We start from the raw sequence: 18,568 nt of genomic DNA on the forward strand, positions 1-18,568 counted from the left end.
CAAAGATAACATAGGTATAATCGAAAATATAGTCATGAATAATAATATTCAATTGAAAAATTTAATATTATTCATGACTATAAAATTTATTCATGACTATATAAAATTTATATGAATTTTATTCATGACTATATAAAATCATAATAAATCAGGTGATCTTGTCCTAGTATGTAACTCTGAAGAATCTAAAGACGAATTATTGAATTCTCTCAAAGACACAAACAATCAAATAAAAATAAAATCATATCAATTAAACATGCAAAAAAATAATATCAGTGGTTTACCTAAGGAATATAATGAAAATGAAGTTGTTAATATGCTGCACACACAAAACAGTTTTATCCAAGTTCAAAAGGAGGATAGAACCTACATAAATTATATATTATGCTCACTATGGACTGTTCTCTCTCTTACTAATAAACTTTTAGATGTAATGGAGCATATACTTGAACGGAATCCAGACGTTTTTATTATCGAAACATGGATGACTTCTGAGAACAATAATACAACAGTACTGATAAAAAATTATGGATATATTTTTCAGCACAAATTAAAAAAAGAAAGAGGTAAAGAAAAAGGTGGCAGTGTAGAAATTATGTTAAAACAATCAATTAAGCACAAGCAACTACCAAATAAACAGTTTCACTCCTTTGAACATGTGTGTATTAAAATTATGGTAGTCAAAAGATCACTAATTTTAATTTTAATTTATAGACTAACATTTGTCTCTCACATAAATTTCTGGATGAATTCATGGATTTATTTGAAACAATAGTATCAACAGGTTGCAATTATGTTATAGCGGGTGATATAAACATACACTTAGATACTAAAGAACTATTTAGTAAAAGCTTCAAAGAAATACTAGATGTACTAAATCTAACACAACGTCAAAGAACCAACTCATAAAATGGGGCACATACTAGATGTAGTAATAAACAAGCCAGATGAAATATCAGTAGTTGTGCTCGCTGTAACAGACTTAGATTTGAGTGATCATATTCTCATCGATTTTAAAGTAGAACAAAAAATAGAAAAAAAATTATACCAAACTATCACATACATGAATTTAAAAACAGTGGATATACAGTCCTTTAACAATGAAATATCGAGAAATAAACCAGAAATATCATCAGCTGAAAATATGAAAGACAAAATAACCATATATAACCAAATAATAAAAGAGATTGTGCAGAAACATGCCCTTCTGAAAATAAAAAAAAATTAAAATAGTCAAAAGAGCTCCTTGGTTTGATGGAGAATATATGCAACTTAGGCAAAAACAAAGAAAAGCAGAAAAAATGTTTAGGAGAACAAAAAATGAAAAAACAACAATAATTGCTTATATAAAAAAAAGAACATATTTCTCTAACCTATTAAATAAAAACACTACAAGTAAAAATCTATTCTCATTGGTAAACAAGCTACTAGATAATACTCAAGAATATGTACTACCAACAGCCGATTCAGACGAAGAACTAGCTAACAACTTAAATAATTATTTTACTGAAAAAATCAGAAAACTCAGATCTGGTCTTCAAATATCCCAAACAAAGAAAAACACATCAGATTATAATGGGCAGTTTTTAAGAAATTTTGATCCAACGACATATGAAGAAATTTACAAAATCACCATGTCATTTGGAGTATAATGTTCTCATGATGATCCAAATCCAACATATCTACTATGGAATAATTTACAAACATTTATATATATATGGGTTGAAATAGTAAACTTATTGCTAGAATCAAGCAGCATGAATTGTCTAAAAAGTGCTATTTTACTTCCAATAATAAAGAAGTTAGACTCTGCCACAGATACTGAAGACTTCAAAAACTATAGACCAGTTTCTAATTTATTCATTAGCAAGCTAATAGAAAGAGTAGTTTTCAATCGTCTTGATTCCCATGACAACATGACAACATGACAACAATCTTCATATAGAACATCAATATGGAAACAAAAAACATCACTCAATTGAAACACTTTTACAAGCTTACCAATGATATATTTGAACTCTTTGATAAACATACACCTTCAGTACTAATGTTACTTGATCTAAGTGCTGCTTTTTTTATTTTTATTTTTTTTGGTAATTCACGTCCTCAAAGCCGAGAGGGCCACTACAGTCGAGGAGGCTACTTATTTGTGGTATAACTCTCTCTCAACTCTATAATTCGGAAACACGAACCTTGACGAACAAGACTGCTGTGCGGAGAAACGAGTTGAGCACGGTACTACCAGGGACGTGGTGGAGATCGAACTCGGAACCTCTCGCTTATGAAGCGAGCGCTCTATAACTACACCACTACCATAATGATCAGCAAAAACTATTTGTATAATTGACTCAGCTCAAGTGGTTCGAATCATTTTTAGTAAACCATACTCAAAAAGTTAAAATTGGTAACTCATATTCCACGAACCAAAATGTAAAATATAGAGCAACAAAAGGTACAGTCCTGAGTACAAAACTATTTAATATTTACATAAGATCACTATATAAATATCTGAAAATAATCAATGTCAAAACTTTTGGATACTCAGATAATCATCAAACTTAAAAAGCATTTATTCCTTCATCTCAATATAATGTACTAGTCCTGGATATACGAAAATGTCTTAAATACATATCTAAATGGATTAGTGAGTCATTCTTATGTATTAACCAATCAAAAAGAAAGTATTAATTATGAAACCATCTAGCATTCAAAAACATATTATTAAAGATACTAAAAGTACCTTAAATAATAATATCTTTTTGAAGGAATGCATTAGATTTGTTGACTCAGCAAAAAGTTTAGGGGTGATACTTGACAATGAATTATCTTTAAAAACACAAATAAGATTGTTAAAAACTGCTTCAATATATTGAGCAAAATATACAAAATAAAACAATTCTTATCACACAAAGATTTGTCTACCATAGTATGTTCACTAATATTTGCACAACTAGATTATTGCAACTCTCTCTACTTTGGAATTGAAAAGTCACTATTAAAAAACTGCAGTCTGTTCAAAATTGTGCAGCAAGACTTGTTTTTAAAACTAGAATAGAAAATCATGTAAAAGACCAGGAATTTAACAAATTGCATTGGCTAAAAATTAGAGAAAGAATATATTTCAAGGTCCTTTTAATAACGCACAAATCCATTATACTGGAAGCACCAACGTCATTTTGCAATTTAATTCACTACTAAATGTCAGAAAGAACACTAAAATCAAAAGAAACAAAATGCAGCAATCATTTTGGTAATCGAGCATTATCCCACTATGGTCCTAAACTTTGGAATATACTTCCAAATAACATCCGTGACGAAAAAAACACAACTATTTATAAGAAAAAACTAAAATCTTATTTAATGATGAATGGTAAACAATTCCACCAGAACACTCTTGAATGTTGAATTAAAATCTCTTGAACAATAATATTAAAAATTTTTTTTTACTAATATAACAATTTGTTGCACAGCTGAGCAAGTGTTTTATCCACTATTCCAGCAAAACACAGTAGCTGTGGGTAAACATATGTATTTATTTATTTATTTAACAATTCTTAATAAAAGTCTTAGGTTAATTGCAGATAAATAATCTCTTGTCGTTGCTTACAAACATTTTTTAAAACTATTTTCTTCAGTAATTTAGTATTCATAAAACAAAATAAAAATTTAAACATTTAAAATTTCATTACAATTTTTTTATTTCATTTTGATTTAGAAACTAAACTATAATTTTATTATCTAGTAAAAAAAATATTAAAGTAAATAAAAACATTTGTAAACTTTTAAAAACTTCATAACAACTTTTTTGAAACATACCTTAGAGCTATATCTTGATTTCTTTTAACTTCAAGCTCACGTTCTTTTAATGTTTGCAACTCTAATAAAATCTTCTGTCTTTGTTCAAAACTTTCCTTATCAAATGTCTGCAAAAGATTTAATACAATTTTTTTTACTAACTTTAACCACCTAAACAAACTGGGTAGATGTATTTTTATCATTATTTTTTATTATACACTCACCTCCGCAAAGGCAAGATACTCTCCTTGTAATACAGGGTATTACAAGGATGGTTTAAAACTTTTTTACCTTTTAAACTAATTTTTATAGTGTTTGTATTTTATTAACAAAAGCTAATAGGATAGATCAACTTTTTTGCTTAATCTCGTACACAAATGGATTTATCCATATCTAGCTAATATGTTAACTAATTACCATAATATTTGATACTAGCTGATCTGTCCCATAAAAATATGGGTCTTTATAAGTCTGTTCCACACTGCTCTTTTTTATACTTTTTCTGTATTAATATATCCTAGCATTTCGAGACGATAAAATTTCTTTACCAAACCATTTTTACACTTATCTTGCACACCGATCATTTCTGTACCTGTTATTTGTTTACTTCAATATTTTTACGTAAAATAATTTATTTTGAAAAATTGCTTTAAGAGCAAAAAAACTAAATTGCGCACCTTTCCCGCATACCTAGAGCTTATAAGAGATTTATAATTAGGTTTGTTTTTCTCCTAAACACACATCATTGATAGCTTAGTGGTTTAGTAGGCAGTCATCAATGTTGCTTTGGGGGATTAAAGAACTCCCCTAATAAATTTAAAAAAATTTTCAATATTGCTGTATTTAATAGCAATATTTATAGCAAAATTGTTGTTTTAGTTTATATCTATGATAATTATAGCAATATTTATAGCAGAACGTTTTCTAGTTGTTAAAATAAAATTCAAAAGTTTTCTCATTTTTTTACACAACTGTTCCATATACTGCCTGCAAACTCAACATATTCTAAAGATGTTTACACTTACTGACGTTTGTACGCAACGCTATACAAATAGCAGAATTAAGAAGATCTTAGACCATTAAAAACTATAGACTATAAAATGCGAAGGGATCATCCATAAATTATGCAACGCTTAATTAATTTTTAAAAAAGAAGAAAGAGATCTTAAGTTCTTTTAAGTGGCGATTTTCATTAAACTTAATGAGCTATTTTGATTTTTTATTTAACTTACAACACTGCAACGGAAAATTTTGATCTTTTTTGTTTTGTTCATTGTGAAATTTAGCCTTGCATATATGTGCAAATTTAGAATGTTTAATGGGGTGTGGTAAAATAGCTGCAAAACTCTAAATTATATTTGCTTAAATATATTATATATTCTTAAATTAAATAAATTATATATCCTTATTATATATCATTATTATATAGTTTTAACTTTTAATTTCTTTTAGAAATAATAAATTTAATTAAATGATTTAATTTAAATATAAAATTAGAATTTTCAATTATGTTCTTATTAAAAACATACTTTTTAAACCCCCTTACTGTTTTTAAAAAAGTTAGTTATTACATGGCAAGTTCAAATCATCATCTTAGTTGTAATAAAACTTGAAATGTAATTTCAAAACTATATAATAATTTTTTTTTAACAGGAATAAATGCTATAGATCAAAATTAAGGAGATGTTACCGCAATGCAATTTTCAAGTGAAAGTAAAACTATAATACTTGATATATGTTTTAACATTACATAATTTGAAGTTTACGTAAGTTAAATATTTGCGTACAATCTCCTTGACTTTTCTTTTAAAATAAGTGCTGAAATTATTTCTCGCTACTACCTCGGTTGCAATGGCTGCCAAGAGTACTGAGTCAAACACGCTCGAATGAGTACCTTATTATATTATAATATGATTATGGTAAATAGTTAATAGCTTTGCTGTAACTAATTAGAAATGTTGTAATAATGGAACAATTCTAATTGAATCTCAATAATAGAAAAAATACATTGTACTTTTCATCAAAATAAATTTAAAAAAATTTACTTGCTGTTGATTTTCAGATTTTCGTTTCAGTTCTTCCAGCTCTCTATCAAGATCTTTCAACTTTTTGCTGTATGTTTTTTCAAACTTAAAATATTTAAAAATAATAAAATAGTTTTAAATTAAAATTAAAAACGATTAAAAATTATGATAATTATACAAAATTTTAGAAAATTTAAACTCGTACAAAATACTAATTTAGTTTTGACAATCACAAATAACACAGGTCAAAAAAAAAAAAAAAAAAAAAAAAAAAGGGGGAGGGGGTTCTGCTGCCAAACAAACAATACATTTTTTGTATAGCATATCTCATTTTGATTTCAAAATGCAATCTTTTTTCTTCTACCAGATCAAGATTTAAAAATATTTGGATGCAAGCCCTAAATGTCTTGAGTAAAGTTAACCTGGGTTACAAAGAAATTTTCATAAAGATTTTGAAAATTTGTTTGTAGTTAAAATGTATGTTTTTTTCTTTTGTTGCTGAGAAACATTTTGTTAAAAATTGTTTATAAGACATTTTTGAGGGATTTTTTTACTATTTTATTTCTTTAACATTTTTTTGTTTTTATTAAACTACTATTTGTTATTTTTATTTAATTACCTCAACTTGGATATTAGAAATTTCTTTGTTATATTTTTCTCTTTCTTCAATTCTTATCATAGCAAGTTCTGAAGATCGAAACCTTTCAATCTAAAGTATAAAAAACACTTTTAATTTAGTTGTTGTCGTTTTTTTATATTTTATGAAATACATAAAATATAAAATAACGACAACAACTAAATTAATTTACTAAAAAGTTATAGAAAATCTTCACAAGTAATAATGCCTACTTAACAAACCACTTATTTTTTAAACAGAATCTAATTATCTACAAAATTTAAAAAAATAAAAGATTTTACATACTTTGAACTTTAAAATTTTAGCATTTTAATTTTCACTATACAACAATTCTGCATGCATGTTTTGCTTTTATCGAGGAAATGTAGTTTTATAATATCTATGTGTATTAAAAAATTTTATAATTTATATTGCAGAAAAGAAATATATTTTCTTTTCGATAAAATTTTATTTACTTTTTACTTTGTATTTAATGAGTTATTGCAAAATTAAGAGTGTCACATCTGACAGTGACAAATTTATGTTACTCTATCCAACCTTTTTATTTTTAGAGAGGAAAAAGCTATTGGTCTAAATATATTGAAAACAATTTGGATTTATGACAACAGATTATAAAAAATACTCCCTGACAACAAAGCAAGGGTATATAATGTATATGAATGGATGTATATATGTGTGTGTGTGCTAATCCACATGTAAGTTACTATATATATATGTGTGCGTGTATTCTAAAAAAAAACTCAGCATTTTTGTCAGCTCAAGCTTCACATTTTTAATTATGTAACTGTTTTGAATTTCAGAGCTTAGAAAAAATAATAATTTATTTGTTGAATATATTGTAAATTAAAATTAGAAAACAAATATAGAAATCAGATATTTGTAAAAAAATGCAAATTAAATGAGCCATTTTTATCTGTTTCTAAACATTATTAATTAATCACAGAGATGGGGAATATACTACTTTATAGAATATTTGGTGAATATTTGACAAACTGAAAGCAATAGCATTAACTATTGTATGTTTTGGTAAAAAATCGTATTTCTTTCGGATAGCTGAAACAAAATAAAATATATTATCATATTATGTAAATATTCTTTCACTGTTTGTTCAATTTCGCTGTATGTTAAAGTAAAAACTGAACTGTATGATTATAATTAAAAAAATTAAAATGTAAAGTAAAAATAAATCAAAATACTTCAGCCTCAAGTTCTGCTCTTTTTTGCATGTCATATTTGCGCTGAAATACTAAAACCTTTGCTTCTAATGATTCAGCATCTTCTTTAAGGTGGTGTTGAATCTTCTTATACTGAAATCTTTCTACGTCAAGTAATTTTTGATCTTTAAACAAAAGTTATAAAATTTATTATAGACATAAAAATAATTTGAAGCAATTAAAAAAACAAAAACTTACCTAATGACTCTTGAAACTCTTTTTCGATGTGATTAGTTTGAACACCAATATCTTTTACTTCATTATTAAACGATTCAGAAATGTACTGAAGTAAGCACCATAAAAATCCTGCAATAAAAATGATCTTCATATTTTCTTTATTTTTATATACAACATCAATTTACTTTTAAAGAATGCTTATTATACAAAAAAATGTAAAACCTTTCATAGAGAAAACTAATTCCCTGCACCACTATTCTTTTAGTTATATTAGTTGTCTTAACAATACAATTAGTCTTGTCTTTACAACAACATTAACATACATCTTAACATACAACATAACATACAACAACAACCCTTGGAATTAGGAAAAATGAGGTCAGCAAAATTGCCGACCTCAAACTGTTAGAGGTCGGCATCAGGTTGGAAAAAAAAAATTGAAACAAAAGAAGTTACCATAAAACATAGAAATGAGGTTGGCAATTTTTTGCTTCAGTTAGGTTGGCATTGCCAATTGCCAACCCTAATTCCGAGGGCTGCAACAAGTTGTCTTAATAACAGCATAAAACATGCGCTAATTCCCTGCACCACTACCCCTTTAGTTATATTAGTTGTCTTGCAACTAGCTTCTCTTTTTATCCCACCCAGTGGGATAAAAATATAACAAGTTTCAATAGGGCATTTATTAGGAGCTTCATGAGAAATATAGGGCCCAATAGTAAAATCTCTATCTAAAATATCAAAACTAATTAAGAACTTGCATTTGGTTTGGTTCAAGTACAAAAATGCCTTTAAAGAACCTAAAGAAGTGCATTTAACCAGGAAGTTCGTGCCTTCTTCTTTTCCAATGTCACTTGTCTGGTTAGAGCATTGAAACTTAAAACTCTTGGTTTTGAGCAAGATTTCTAAACACTGAACCGTAGCTATCATTATTAAGGCTGTTACTATGTTTGTTATTATTTCTAACTACTATTATTATGTCACTCATTTAAGTTATCTGAAAAAAAATCTGTGCTTGAAGGCATACAAAGTATAATGCAAAAATCTGCAATAATGCAAAAAATCTTCAAAAATCTGCAGGTACCAAAATATAAATAAAAGTTTATATTTTGGCGCCTGCAGATTTTGCACACTTTAATCGCAATTAAGTTTTTAAAATATCAACCTTATAAGAATATAATGAAATATAAACTTCAAACTAATATAATTTTAAAAGGTAGATAAAGCCTAAACTATTTTTTTGAAACTGAACACTTAATAAAGCATACCTGAGCTATTTTGTGAAGCTGAAATTTGGTTCTAAATAAAATAAAAAAACTTAAAAATGATATGGGCAGACTTTTGAATAATTTGTACTGTTCAAATTATTCAATATTGTTTTAATTACTGTTTAAATTATTCAGTATAAATTATTTAAGTTTAAATTATTCAGTATAATTTTGTGATGATTTTACCACTTGTACTTGTTTTCATTATTTATTTTATTACTAAAAAAAAAGAAATAGAACAACAAAAAAAATTTAAACTAAAGAAATAGCAAAAACAAATATAAAAATATAAACAGTTTGATTTTCTCAATCTTTACACTTTGTAACTACAACTCAACAAAAATAGACCTATTTAAATCATTGCTAATAAACGTAAACAAAGAATAGTATAACCAGAATTAAAAAAAAAAAAAACATACTAAGGTTTTATAAAATATTGATTCAGAATGAATGTGAAGCATTTGAAGTACTTCTTTAAGTGAGATTATCTACAAATTAAAAAAAAAAAGGTTTAAAATCATATAAATCAATTATTAGATAATTATCTATTTATTATAACATTAAAAAAACAACTTGAAGCAAACAAATTTTATAATTTTTTGTTTCTTTGTATTCTTTTAAGCTTTTAAGTTTTCAACAAAAACACATAGAAGCTTAATTACAGTTACATCACACTAACAGACAACGAGATAATTGGTGTTTACTTTGTCTAAACTTCCAAGACCTTCAGAAATGAAGACAGAAAACGTATAATCATATGAACAAGACTGTAAGTGATTTGCAACCACACTATTTGCAACTTGCAAAAATATTGAAGAAGAATCTTGCTGAGATCTTTCATTATTTCTTTTTGCACCAATTTTCCCTTGCAATTCTTGAGCCAAACGATTTCTCAGCTGAGCCTAAAAAATACAATACATTCAACTATTTAAGAAATATCTTATTTAATCATACTTATTATTATTAATATTATATATATATATATATATATATATATATAAATATATATATATATATATATATATATAATATATATATATATATATATATATATATATAAATATATATATATATATATATATATATAAATATATCAGAGATGTAGTCAAGACAGTTAAGGTCAAGACCAAGACTAAGACCAAGACCAAGACCAACACCTAAGATTCCAAAACCAATACCAAAACCAAGGCATCAAAAAGTCAAACCAAGACCAAGACTTTGAAGGTTTTTAAAAGTTTAACACAATAATGCTCACACATTTATATACATTTTATATTTTATTTTATTTATATACCTTTATTTGATGTATTATTCTACTATTTATACACATTAGTCTATTATAAACGTAATTACATATATATAATACAATTATGTCACCCTATATTGTGTAGTGCACTGTTGAAGTCACAAAAGATATCTTTAATAATAACAGAAAACAACCTTGTTTTGTTAAAACCAAGATGCACCAATAAAAATGGTACAAGACCATCACACTGTAAAACTAAGAATAGCACAAATATAGTAGACATGATAGGCCAGTAGCCAGAAAAAAATAAATAATGAAAATTCAAAGTTTACATATTCTATTTAAGTAGTTTATGTACTTAAAGTGAAACAGACAACTATGTATCATTTTAATTCACAACTTATATTCAATAGACAATCTAACAAAAAATACAAACAAACAAAAAATACAAGTCTTTCTAGGCACAAATCTTCATGAGAGTGAAGAATTGTGGTGATCAACTATTTATCATTAACTATTAATCCATCAATTGTATTGATATTTTTTGTAAGGATTAAGAAAGTACAAGTCAGAAAAGACCCAAGACCAAGACCAAAAATTCAACCTTCAAGACCAAAGCCAAGACCAAGACAGTTGAATATGAGTCTTGAGACCTAAATCTCTAATATATATATATATATATATATATATATATATATATATATATATATATATATATATATATATATATATATATATGTATATATATATATATATATATATATATATATATATATATATATATATATATATATATATATATATATATATATATGTATATACAGTGAAATCCCAATATCTCAAACTTCCAGTAACTCAAACTACTTTTGAGTTCCCCTTAAACCCTCATTTATACTTTCACATAAAAATAACTCGATAACTTGAACATCCGTTAGCTCAAACATTTTTTAAGTCGAAGCATTTTATCTGTTCCCACTGCTTATATTTTAAAGTTCGATAACTCAAAATTTAAAACTAAATATTTTGTTTGAAACAACCACATCATGGAAGAAAAAAACTCACCCTACAATAATATCCAGACGATTATCAAGACGACGACCCCTTTAAAGAGGTTCGAAATCAGATAGAAAAACTTGATAATTTTTACCCTCCAGGTACAACAGTTGAAGATTTTATTTTTACAGATGAAAACTTAATTAGCACAATACCTTCACTTCAGATGAACATATGTATATGGGTAATTCCATTTTTAACTTACATTACATGCGCAACAACTTTATCAAATATTTGCCTATTTAAACTGTAAATTAAACTTTTAGCTATTTTGTATGAAAGCTGTTAGTCTAAAGAATAAAATAAGCTTAAAAGTTTTGAGTCTGGCAAAAAGAGGGTGAACTTATTACTGAAAATGCCACCTAACTTATGTTACACAGAAAAAAAGGTAAAAAAATTGCTTCAATTTTTCGGATGTTGAGAATTCTATACCAATTTAAAAAATATATAAAAATTTATCAGAGGTGACTGACTAAAGAAAATAAACTGGTTTTTTTTATACCATATATTTAACTTAAGTTACATCACTTACGTTACCGAGCGATTATTATCATGGATTTTTTATATCTATTATTAAGAGTTAGAGTTACGTAACAAAAGAATTGCTAAAGTATCGAACTTATTCATTAAAAATAATTAACAAAAGGAATTTTAAAAAACTGGTGGCATTCTTTCTGAGTGATTTTTCACAACATTTATGAAAGTTATCAAATCGAAAACAGTTTTTCCACAAGACCAAGAGCAACTTTTAAAAATTTTTTGAAAGTTTGTATACATTTTAAAAACGCACTAAAATAATTTAACTTAACTAAATCTTCACTTAATTATAAGGAAGCTTAAAAAACTTTATAAACTAATTCTTAAAAAAAATAACGAAAAATAAAATAAAAATACTTAACCAAAACTAAATTTAAAAAATAAAATTAAAACTCAACTAAAATAAACAATAAACTATAACAATAAGATTATCTAAATTACGTTTGGAATAAATAACTTTGGACCGTTTATCTTTACTAATATTTTAATAATTTACTATGTAAAAAGCTTTTTAAATAAAGTAACAACTTACATCTAAGATTGTTTAACAAATGCGCACATTTAAAAGTTGAAAAAATGATACTTAGCAACGCTTCGCAGTAATGTAAACAAAAGAAAAAATAATTAAATCGTTTATTTAAAAAGTTGATATAGTTCTTTATTTAAAGACATTTATAATAAAAATACATACTTCTTATAAATATAACAAAATATTATTATTCATTAATATTTTTGTAAAAAATCATTAGCAGTGATTTGCTACTTTATTTAAAGGCGTTTCAATAATAAAAAAAATAAGTAAAGAAAGTTATTTAATTCAAATGGCTTTCAAAATTTTTGACTTTTTTTTCTTCTCAACAAAATATTTCTATTTTTCGAGTTAACTAACTTTAATGATTCTCAAAAAAGTTTTTTAAAGAGACCACTGTTTAAAGTCATCACTTATAAAAAAATTTTTTAATAATTTTTACTTTTTTTTATTTACTTATATGATTAAATAAAATACATAAAAAAATTTACAACTTTAAGTGATACTTTAATTAAAATCATTAGCTACTTTATTTAAAAGCGTTTTGCTAACATAAAAATGTTAAGATAAACGCGTTGAAGTTATTTATTTTCAAAGTAATTAAAAACCAATTTTTTCAGTGCATTAGTTAAAAACCGTGGTTAAATCATCAAAACAAAATATTGTTTGCATAGTAAACGAATAAAAAAACAATAATATAAATAATTTTAATTAACATTAAAAAAAAATAAAAGATTTTTTTACTAAATTCTCCTAATATAAAAAGTTTCAGTTAGAACCTTGCCAAACCAACGCAACGAAATTAGAATTACTTAATGACATAATTCATTTTGTTAACGAAAAGGTGCCAGAACATTAGTAAATGCATGTAGTTTTAACTTACGCTACACAAATTTAAAAAAAAAAATGTACTTCAACTAAGCATTGTTATTCAAAACTTTAAATGTAAAAACGTAACATTTAATATTCTTTTACATATATTATTAAAAAACTTAACTTTATTTACATATTTTTGTTAACTTAAATTACATGAAAATTGCAAAAGTTCTTTGTTTTTTTTTCTTGAAATATATATATTTTATAAAGTAAAAAATCTGACCAACAACAATTTGAACATGTTAGCTCAATTTTCATGCTAAATTATTTCCGATTATGCAAATAATTTATGGTTAAAATAACATTTTACGATAATACTTTTTTTATCATGCAACAATGAGAAAAACTGTATCTTTCGGAAGCATAAAAATGACTTAAATTAATTAATTTTAGTACTAAAGGCATATTTTAAATAAACTTTCATGTGTCTACATTAATATTCATTTGCTAAAAAATTTGACAAAGAGCTAGAAAAGTTTTTATTGCTTATTAAGCATACGCAAATTGCATTTGTTTTTCTCACCTTCACGATTAGATTTTACTTTAAAAAAATATTTTCATGACTTTTTTTTTGTATGTAATTTTTTTTCTTTTCTAATTTAGGTTGTTTTTTTTTGGCCATTGTTTAAAGTATAAAATGTTTTTAAGTTTTTTGTTATACACAAAGTACACAATATTAAACATAAAAATTTTTATAGTACACAAAGTACATCATAGTGTCATAAAGTATATCACGCAAAATTTATTTTTTAAATTGAAGTATGATCATGCTTTCTTGTGCAGAGATTTTCATTCAACTAAGAGCTTTTAAATTTAAATTACTTTAATATCTCTGCGTGGAAGCCAATAACATTCTACTTCTATTTTAAAGTTAAACTTAGTTTAAAATAAAGTACATCAGGGTAAATTTACTCAAGTAAGCTTACCTATAAACTAAATCAAAACAACCAGTTAAGTTACTAACTTTAGGTTACTCGACTATTAAATTTACTCAATATTCAGTACTCATACTTGTACTCAAAGACTCACGAACAAATGTTTCTTATTATATCTTATATGTTGTTAAAACATAATAAGTTTCTAACTAAAAATTATATTTTGTAAAGACATCTTTATTTTTTGTTTCTTGAAAACAGTTTAAAAAGGAGAAACATTCTATCGCAAACATTAAATTACTGGTTTAATGTTTGCAATAGAATGTTTTCAAACATTAAACCAAAAATTAAATTATAAAAAATTTAAATTGCAAAAATAAATTATTCTATTGATTGTTCAAAAAAAAATAATTTCTGAAAAAATAATTTTACGGAAATATAATTCGACTTAAATATATAAATAAAAATAATTAAAAAAAATAATAAATTCATAAACTTATAGAAATATAATTCAACTTATTAAACAAATTTTTTTTTTCTCTTACTTTTATTACTAAACAATTTGAACAAAAAAATTGAATAAAAACAGTAACTTAAAAACCATTTGAATGAAAAACTTAATTATACTTTTAGTACGCTAGATCAAGAAGCAATAAGTTTGAAAAAGCGTGGTATCTAGTGTTTTTTTTGCTTTGATCTTACAATGGGTACAGCATGTTTTTGCGTAAATATGAAGTTTAGAGTTTTATGACAATATGTTTTAAATTATTAATTAGAACAACTTTATTTGTTATTTTAAATATTTTAGTTTTGCAATATAATTAATTGATTAAAACAATTTTATTTACTTTTACCTTTTTTTTAAATGCCTTTTATGTTATTAATGTTATAAACTTTATAGAACAGCAATCAAATAATTATGCTTTTCAAAAAGTATTGCAGTTTATTATGCAATTAATTTTTTTTTGTGTTTTTCATTTTAGTTATTATGATAATTATACTTTTGAGAGAAAAAGTTATACTTTTGCGAGAGCCGTAAATTGCTCCCATAAATATATATACTTATATATATATATACATATATGTATATATATATATATATATATATATATATATACATATATATATATATATATATATATATATATATATATATATATATATATATATATATATATATATATATATATATATATATATATATATACATATATATATGCAGTGCTCTAAGTGAGTCAGTGTGTTGTCTTGTTACCGTTTTAAAATTTAAAAACCATACCATTACCTTATTTAATGTGTATTATGAGGTGGGATGTCATCCCGGTATATAATAAATTAAAGGAAATCTTTCTTTACTTTTTCTTATAAATAAACTTGTAAAAATATTATGTTAAAGGCAATGAGTTCAAATGAACTAATGCTTTAGTTATTATTAATGTCTTACTTAAAAATTCGAGGTAGAAAGTTCAAAAACAAAATCCATAATTATAAAAATTTTGTATTATCTTATTGTAAATATGGATAAATGGCATATATGGATAATATGGAAAAGAAAGTTAAGCAGTGATAGTTCTAAAAGCAATATGGAAAATGACACTGAAATAAATAAAGAAACCACTGAGTTTTCGAGAATTGGAATTGCCAATTCGATCCTCAAAAAGATGCCATATTTTTTCCAGACTACTGTTCAGATGTACAGTGGAAGGAAAAATTAAAGACATTTGACTGGTTGACAGTTTCAATAACAAATCTTGGTTGTTCTGTTTGTAAGTTAGCAAATAATTTAGGTACCGAAAAAACTCAAAAGCTAGGATGGCTAGCAAGTGGACGCTTGGAAACATCAAAGAGTCTGGTGAAACAAAAGAAAAAAAAAACAATCAATGAGGAAAAAGCTTTTAAGTCATAAGCTACCAGTGGTACAAAAAAAGTTTGTAAAACTATTTCTCAGTCCAAAAAACACACCGTATAGATATTCAGTTCAAAAATACAATCAATGAGCAACTACCTACCACATATTTTGTACTGTTTATCACATTGCAAAAATGAATCGTCCATTTTCTGATTTGAAAAAACTATTATTTTAACAGGTAGAAAATGGCTTAGACATGGGCTGCATTTTGCAATCTGACCATGTATATAACTTTATGTATATATGCATATTTATGTGTGTATGTATCAACTTTATAAAATATTTTTATGTAGTTTTAACTTCCAACTCTCACATGTAATGTAAACCATCACAAGTAAGTGTTCTGTACCTTAACTGACTGAAGAATGCCTTTTTCTTTTAATGATTTAAATAACTTTGAACGTAACTCCGATGCACTTAATTCTAAACTACTTTCTGAAGTCATGTTCTAAACATCAAAAGTATTTTTTTTATACACGATTTTTATACATATACATATTTTTAGATGGAAAAAAAAATAGCGATAAAATTCAGCATAAAAACAGTACGCTTTCATCGTATAAACACTACACTCTGATAAAAATTCGGTCAATGTTTTTAAAATTTCCCACTTTTTGTCGATATACCTTAAATAAATACGGCAAATTGCCGAGAGATAATAAAAGAAACGACCAATCAGAACCTAAGGAGCTTATACAAAACATTGGTTTTTTTACAGTTTTCTAAGTTTTAATATTTATAACTTAATAAAGATAAAAATCTGCAAAGCTTACTCATTTAGAAGTAAAAACTAGAGATTTGTATTATTTGCATTTTGTAAATGAAGGATGAAATATTGAGGTTATTTTGTTCCGTCGTTTTTTATATTAATTAGTCACCCATTGACCATAAGTAATTAACTTTGACAACTTTGCCAAACTAGTTGGACTCGTAGATTTGATTGGTTCGCAGGTTTTATTGGTTCGTAGGTTTAATCGAAAGGTTGATAAAATTGAAACCATGCATTCAAAAAGCACTTTTGGACATTGGAATAAATAGTTTTTTTAGGATGTTAATTTAAAGTTTTCGTAGACATTTTTAGTCCTAAAACCAATCAAATAGTCTGTTAAAGAGCTTAGTAAGCATAACTTTACGACTTTAAACAGTAAAGGTGCTCACATGTTTATATTCAAAAATCATCGAGTGAAGAAACTGCTAATAAGTCCATAACAACCTAAAGATACAGTTGCAACAACTCCTAATAAAGACAGTCATTCTAAATTCATTTTCAGATATACTAAAGGACTTAAGGCTATTTAAAGTACGTGGAATTCAAACATTGAATTGAAATAAGATTAATGGTGCTCTAAATTTTAAATAATACTCTAAAATAACGCAATAGAAAAAAATAAAATTGATAAAAGGTATTTTATAAGAATTTTCTATTGTTTTTGGCCAAAACTTTTGACTGTCTTTTTAAGATGTTTTCTACTAATACCGTGCAATACTGGTATTTACCGGTAATGAAAAATTTTGAATACCGAAAATGGGAACTAGAATTTTCCTATATTTTGGAAACTCCAGCTTTATCTTAATCTGAAAAAAAATCCAGCTTTATTTTTATCGGAAAAATTTAAATGCTAAATGTCGTCTTATTAAATTAAATTGAGTACTTAGAACAAGCTTTTAGATTTTCAGATCTATAATGAAACAGTCTTTGTGCAGTGGCGGGTTTTAGAGGGGAGACCATGGGGATAGTAGACCCCCCCTCCCTTTGGGACTTTTTTCCTGAAATATTCTTTTGTAAATTGACTATTATACAGAATTTAACTATTATACCGACGAATGAAATAGACTATTATACGTAATTATGCGTATATGAACTTGATTATTACACTAAAGTAAAATTTACACTAAAAAATTAAAAAGAAACTTACTTATAAATGAAAATATGCGGACCTTATCTTTAATTTTTGAAGATTTTTTTAGCCCTCTCCTTGGCGAGTGACAAAACCCGCCTCTGTCTTTGTGCAATGCTTAAACATTTTAAAAATTCCTTCACATGTATGGGACAATCTAACAAAACTATAAATATGAAACCACTTCTGATTCATGTTTTTGACTTCCAACTTCCTTGCAAAGTGCATGTTTACTGTTACCATACTGCTTTAGAAATTTTAAAATTTTTTTTGAATAAAGCATCTTAATATAAGTACCATGTATATATGATACATTTTAAAATATGTTTTTAAAAATATTTTAAATAATCTTATTAAATCATTGATATTTTTGTATGTGATAAATGTATACTTTTATTTCGTATTACAACTGCATTTAAGCTCGAATCAACTTTATATTTCTATTCATATATCATAAAATAAAACTTCTGCAAAATTCCATCCTTCTAGATGGCAAAATTTTAAATTATAAAGTTTGAATTTTTGTTTGT

General features: G+C 25.5%; 1 protein-coding gene across 4 annotated transcripts in view; it reads right to left on the reverse strand.

Moving 5' to 3' along the window:
- The window catches only part of LOC101235255 (centriole and centriolar satellite protein OFD1), a 28,234-nt gene extending 11,495 nt beyond the window's left edge, over positions 1–16,739 (reverse strand). For 2 of the 4 annotated variants that reach the window (XM_065812986.1, XM_065812985.1), the window contains exons 1-9: positions 16,490–16,718; positions 9,820–10,017; positions 9,535–9,603; positions 9,116–9,146; positions 7,869–7,976; positions 7,653–7,795; positions 6,439–6,528; positions 5,841–5,924; positions 3,817–3,923 (exon numbers count right to left, since the gene is read on the reverse strand). In XM_065812986.1, the coding sequence (XP_065669058.1) occupies positions 3,817–3,923; positions 5,841–5,924; positions 6,439–6,528; positions 7,653–7,795; positions 7,869–7,976; positions 9,116–9,146; positions 9,535–9,603; positions 9,820–10,017; positions 16,490–16,585 (926 nt within the window). In that variant the 5' untranslated portion in view covers positions 16,586–16,718. Of the gene's footprint in view, positions 1–3,816; positions 3,924–5,840; positions 5,925–6,438; positions 6,529–7,652; positions 7,796–7,868; positions 7,977–9,115; positions 9,147–9,534; positions 9,604–9,819; positions 10,018–16,489 lie in introns of all 4 variants that reach the window. The other 2 variants (XM_065812984.1, XM_065812983.1) reach the window with 2 other exon arrangements.
- Positions 16,740–18,568: the final 1,829 nt, after the last annotated feature.

The sequence above is a fragment of the Hydra vulgaris genome, chromosome 12 (genome assembly GCF_038396675.1).
Source record: "Hydra vulgaris chromosome 12, alternate assembly HydraT2T_AEP".
NCBI classification, from domain to species: domain Eukaryota; kingdom Metazoa; phylum Cnidaria; class Hydrozoa; order Anthoathecata; family Hydridae; genus Hydra; species Hydra vulgaris.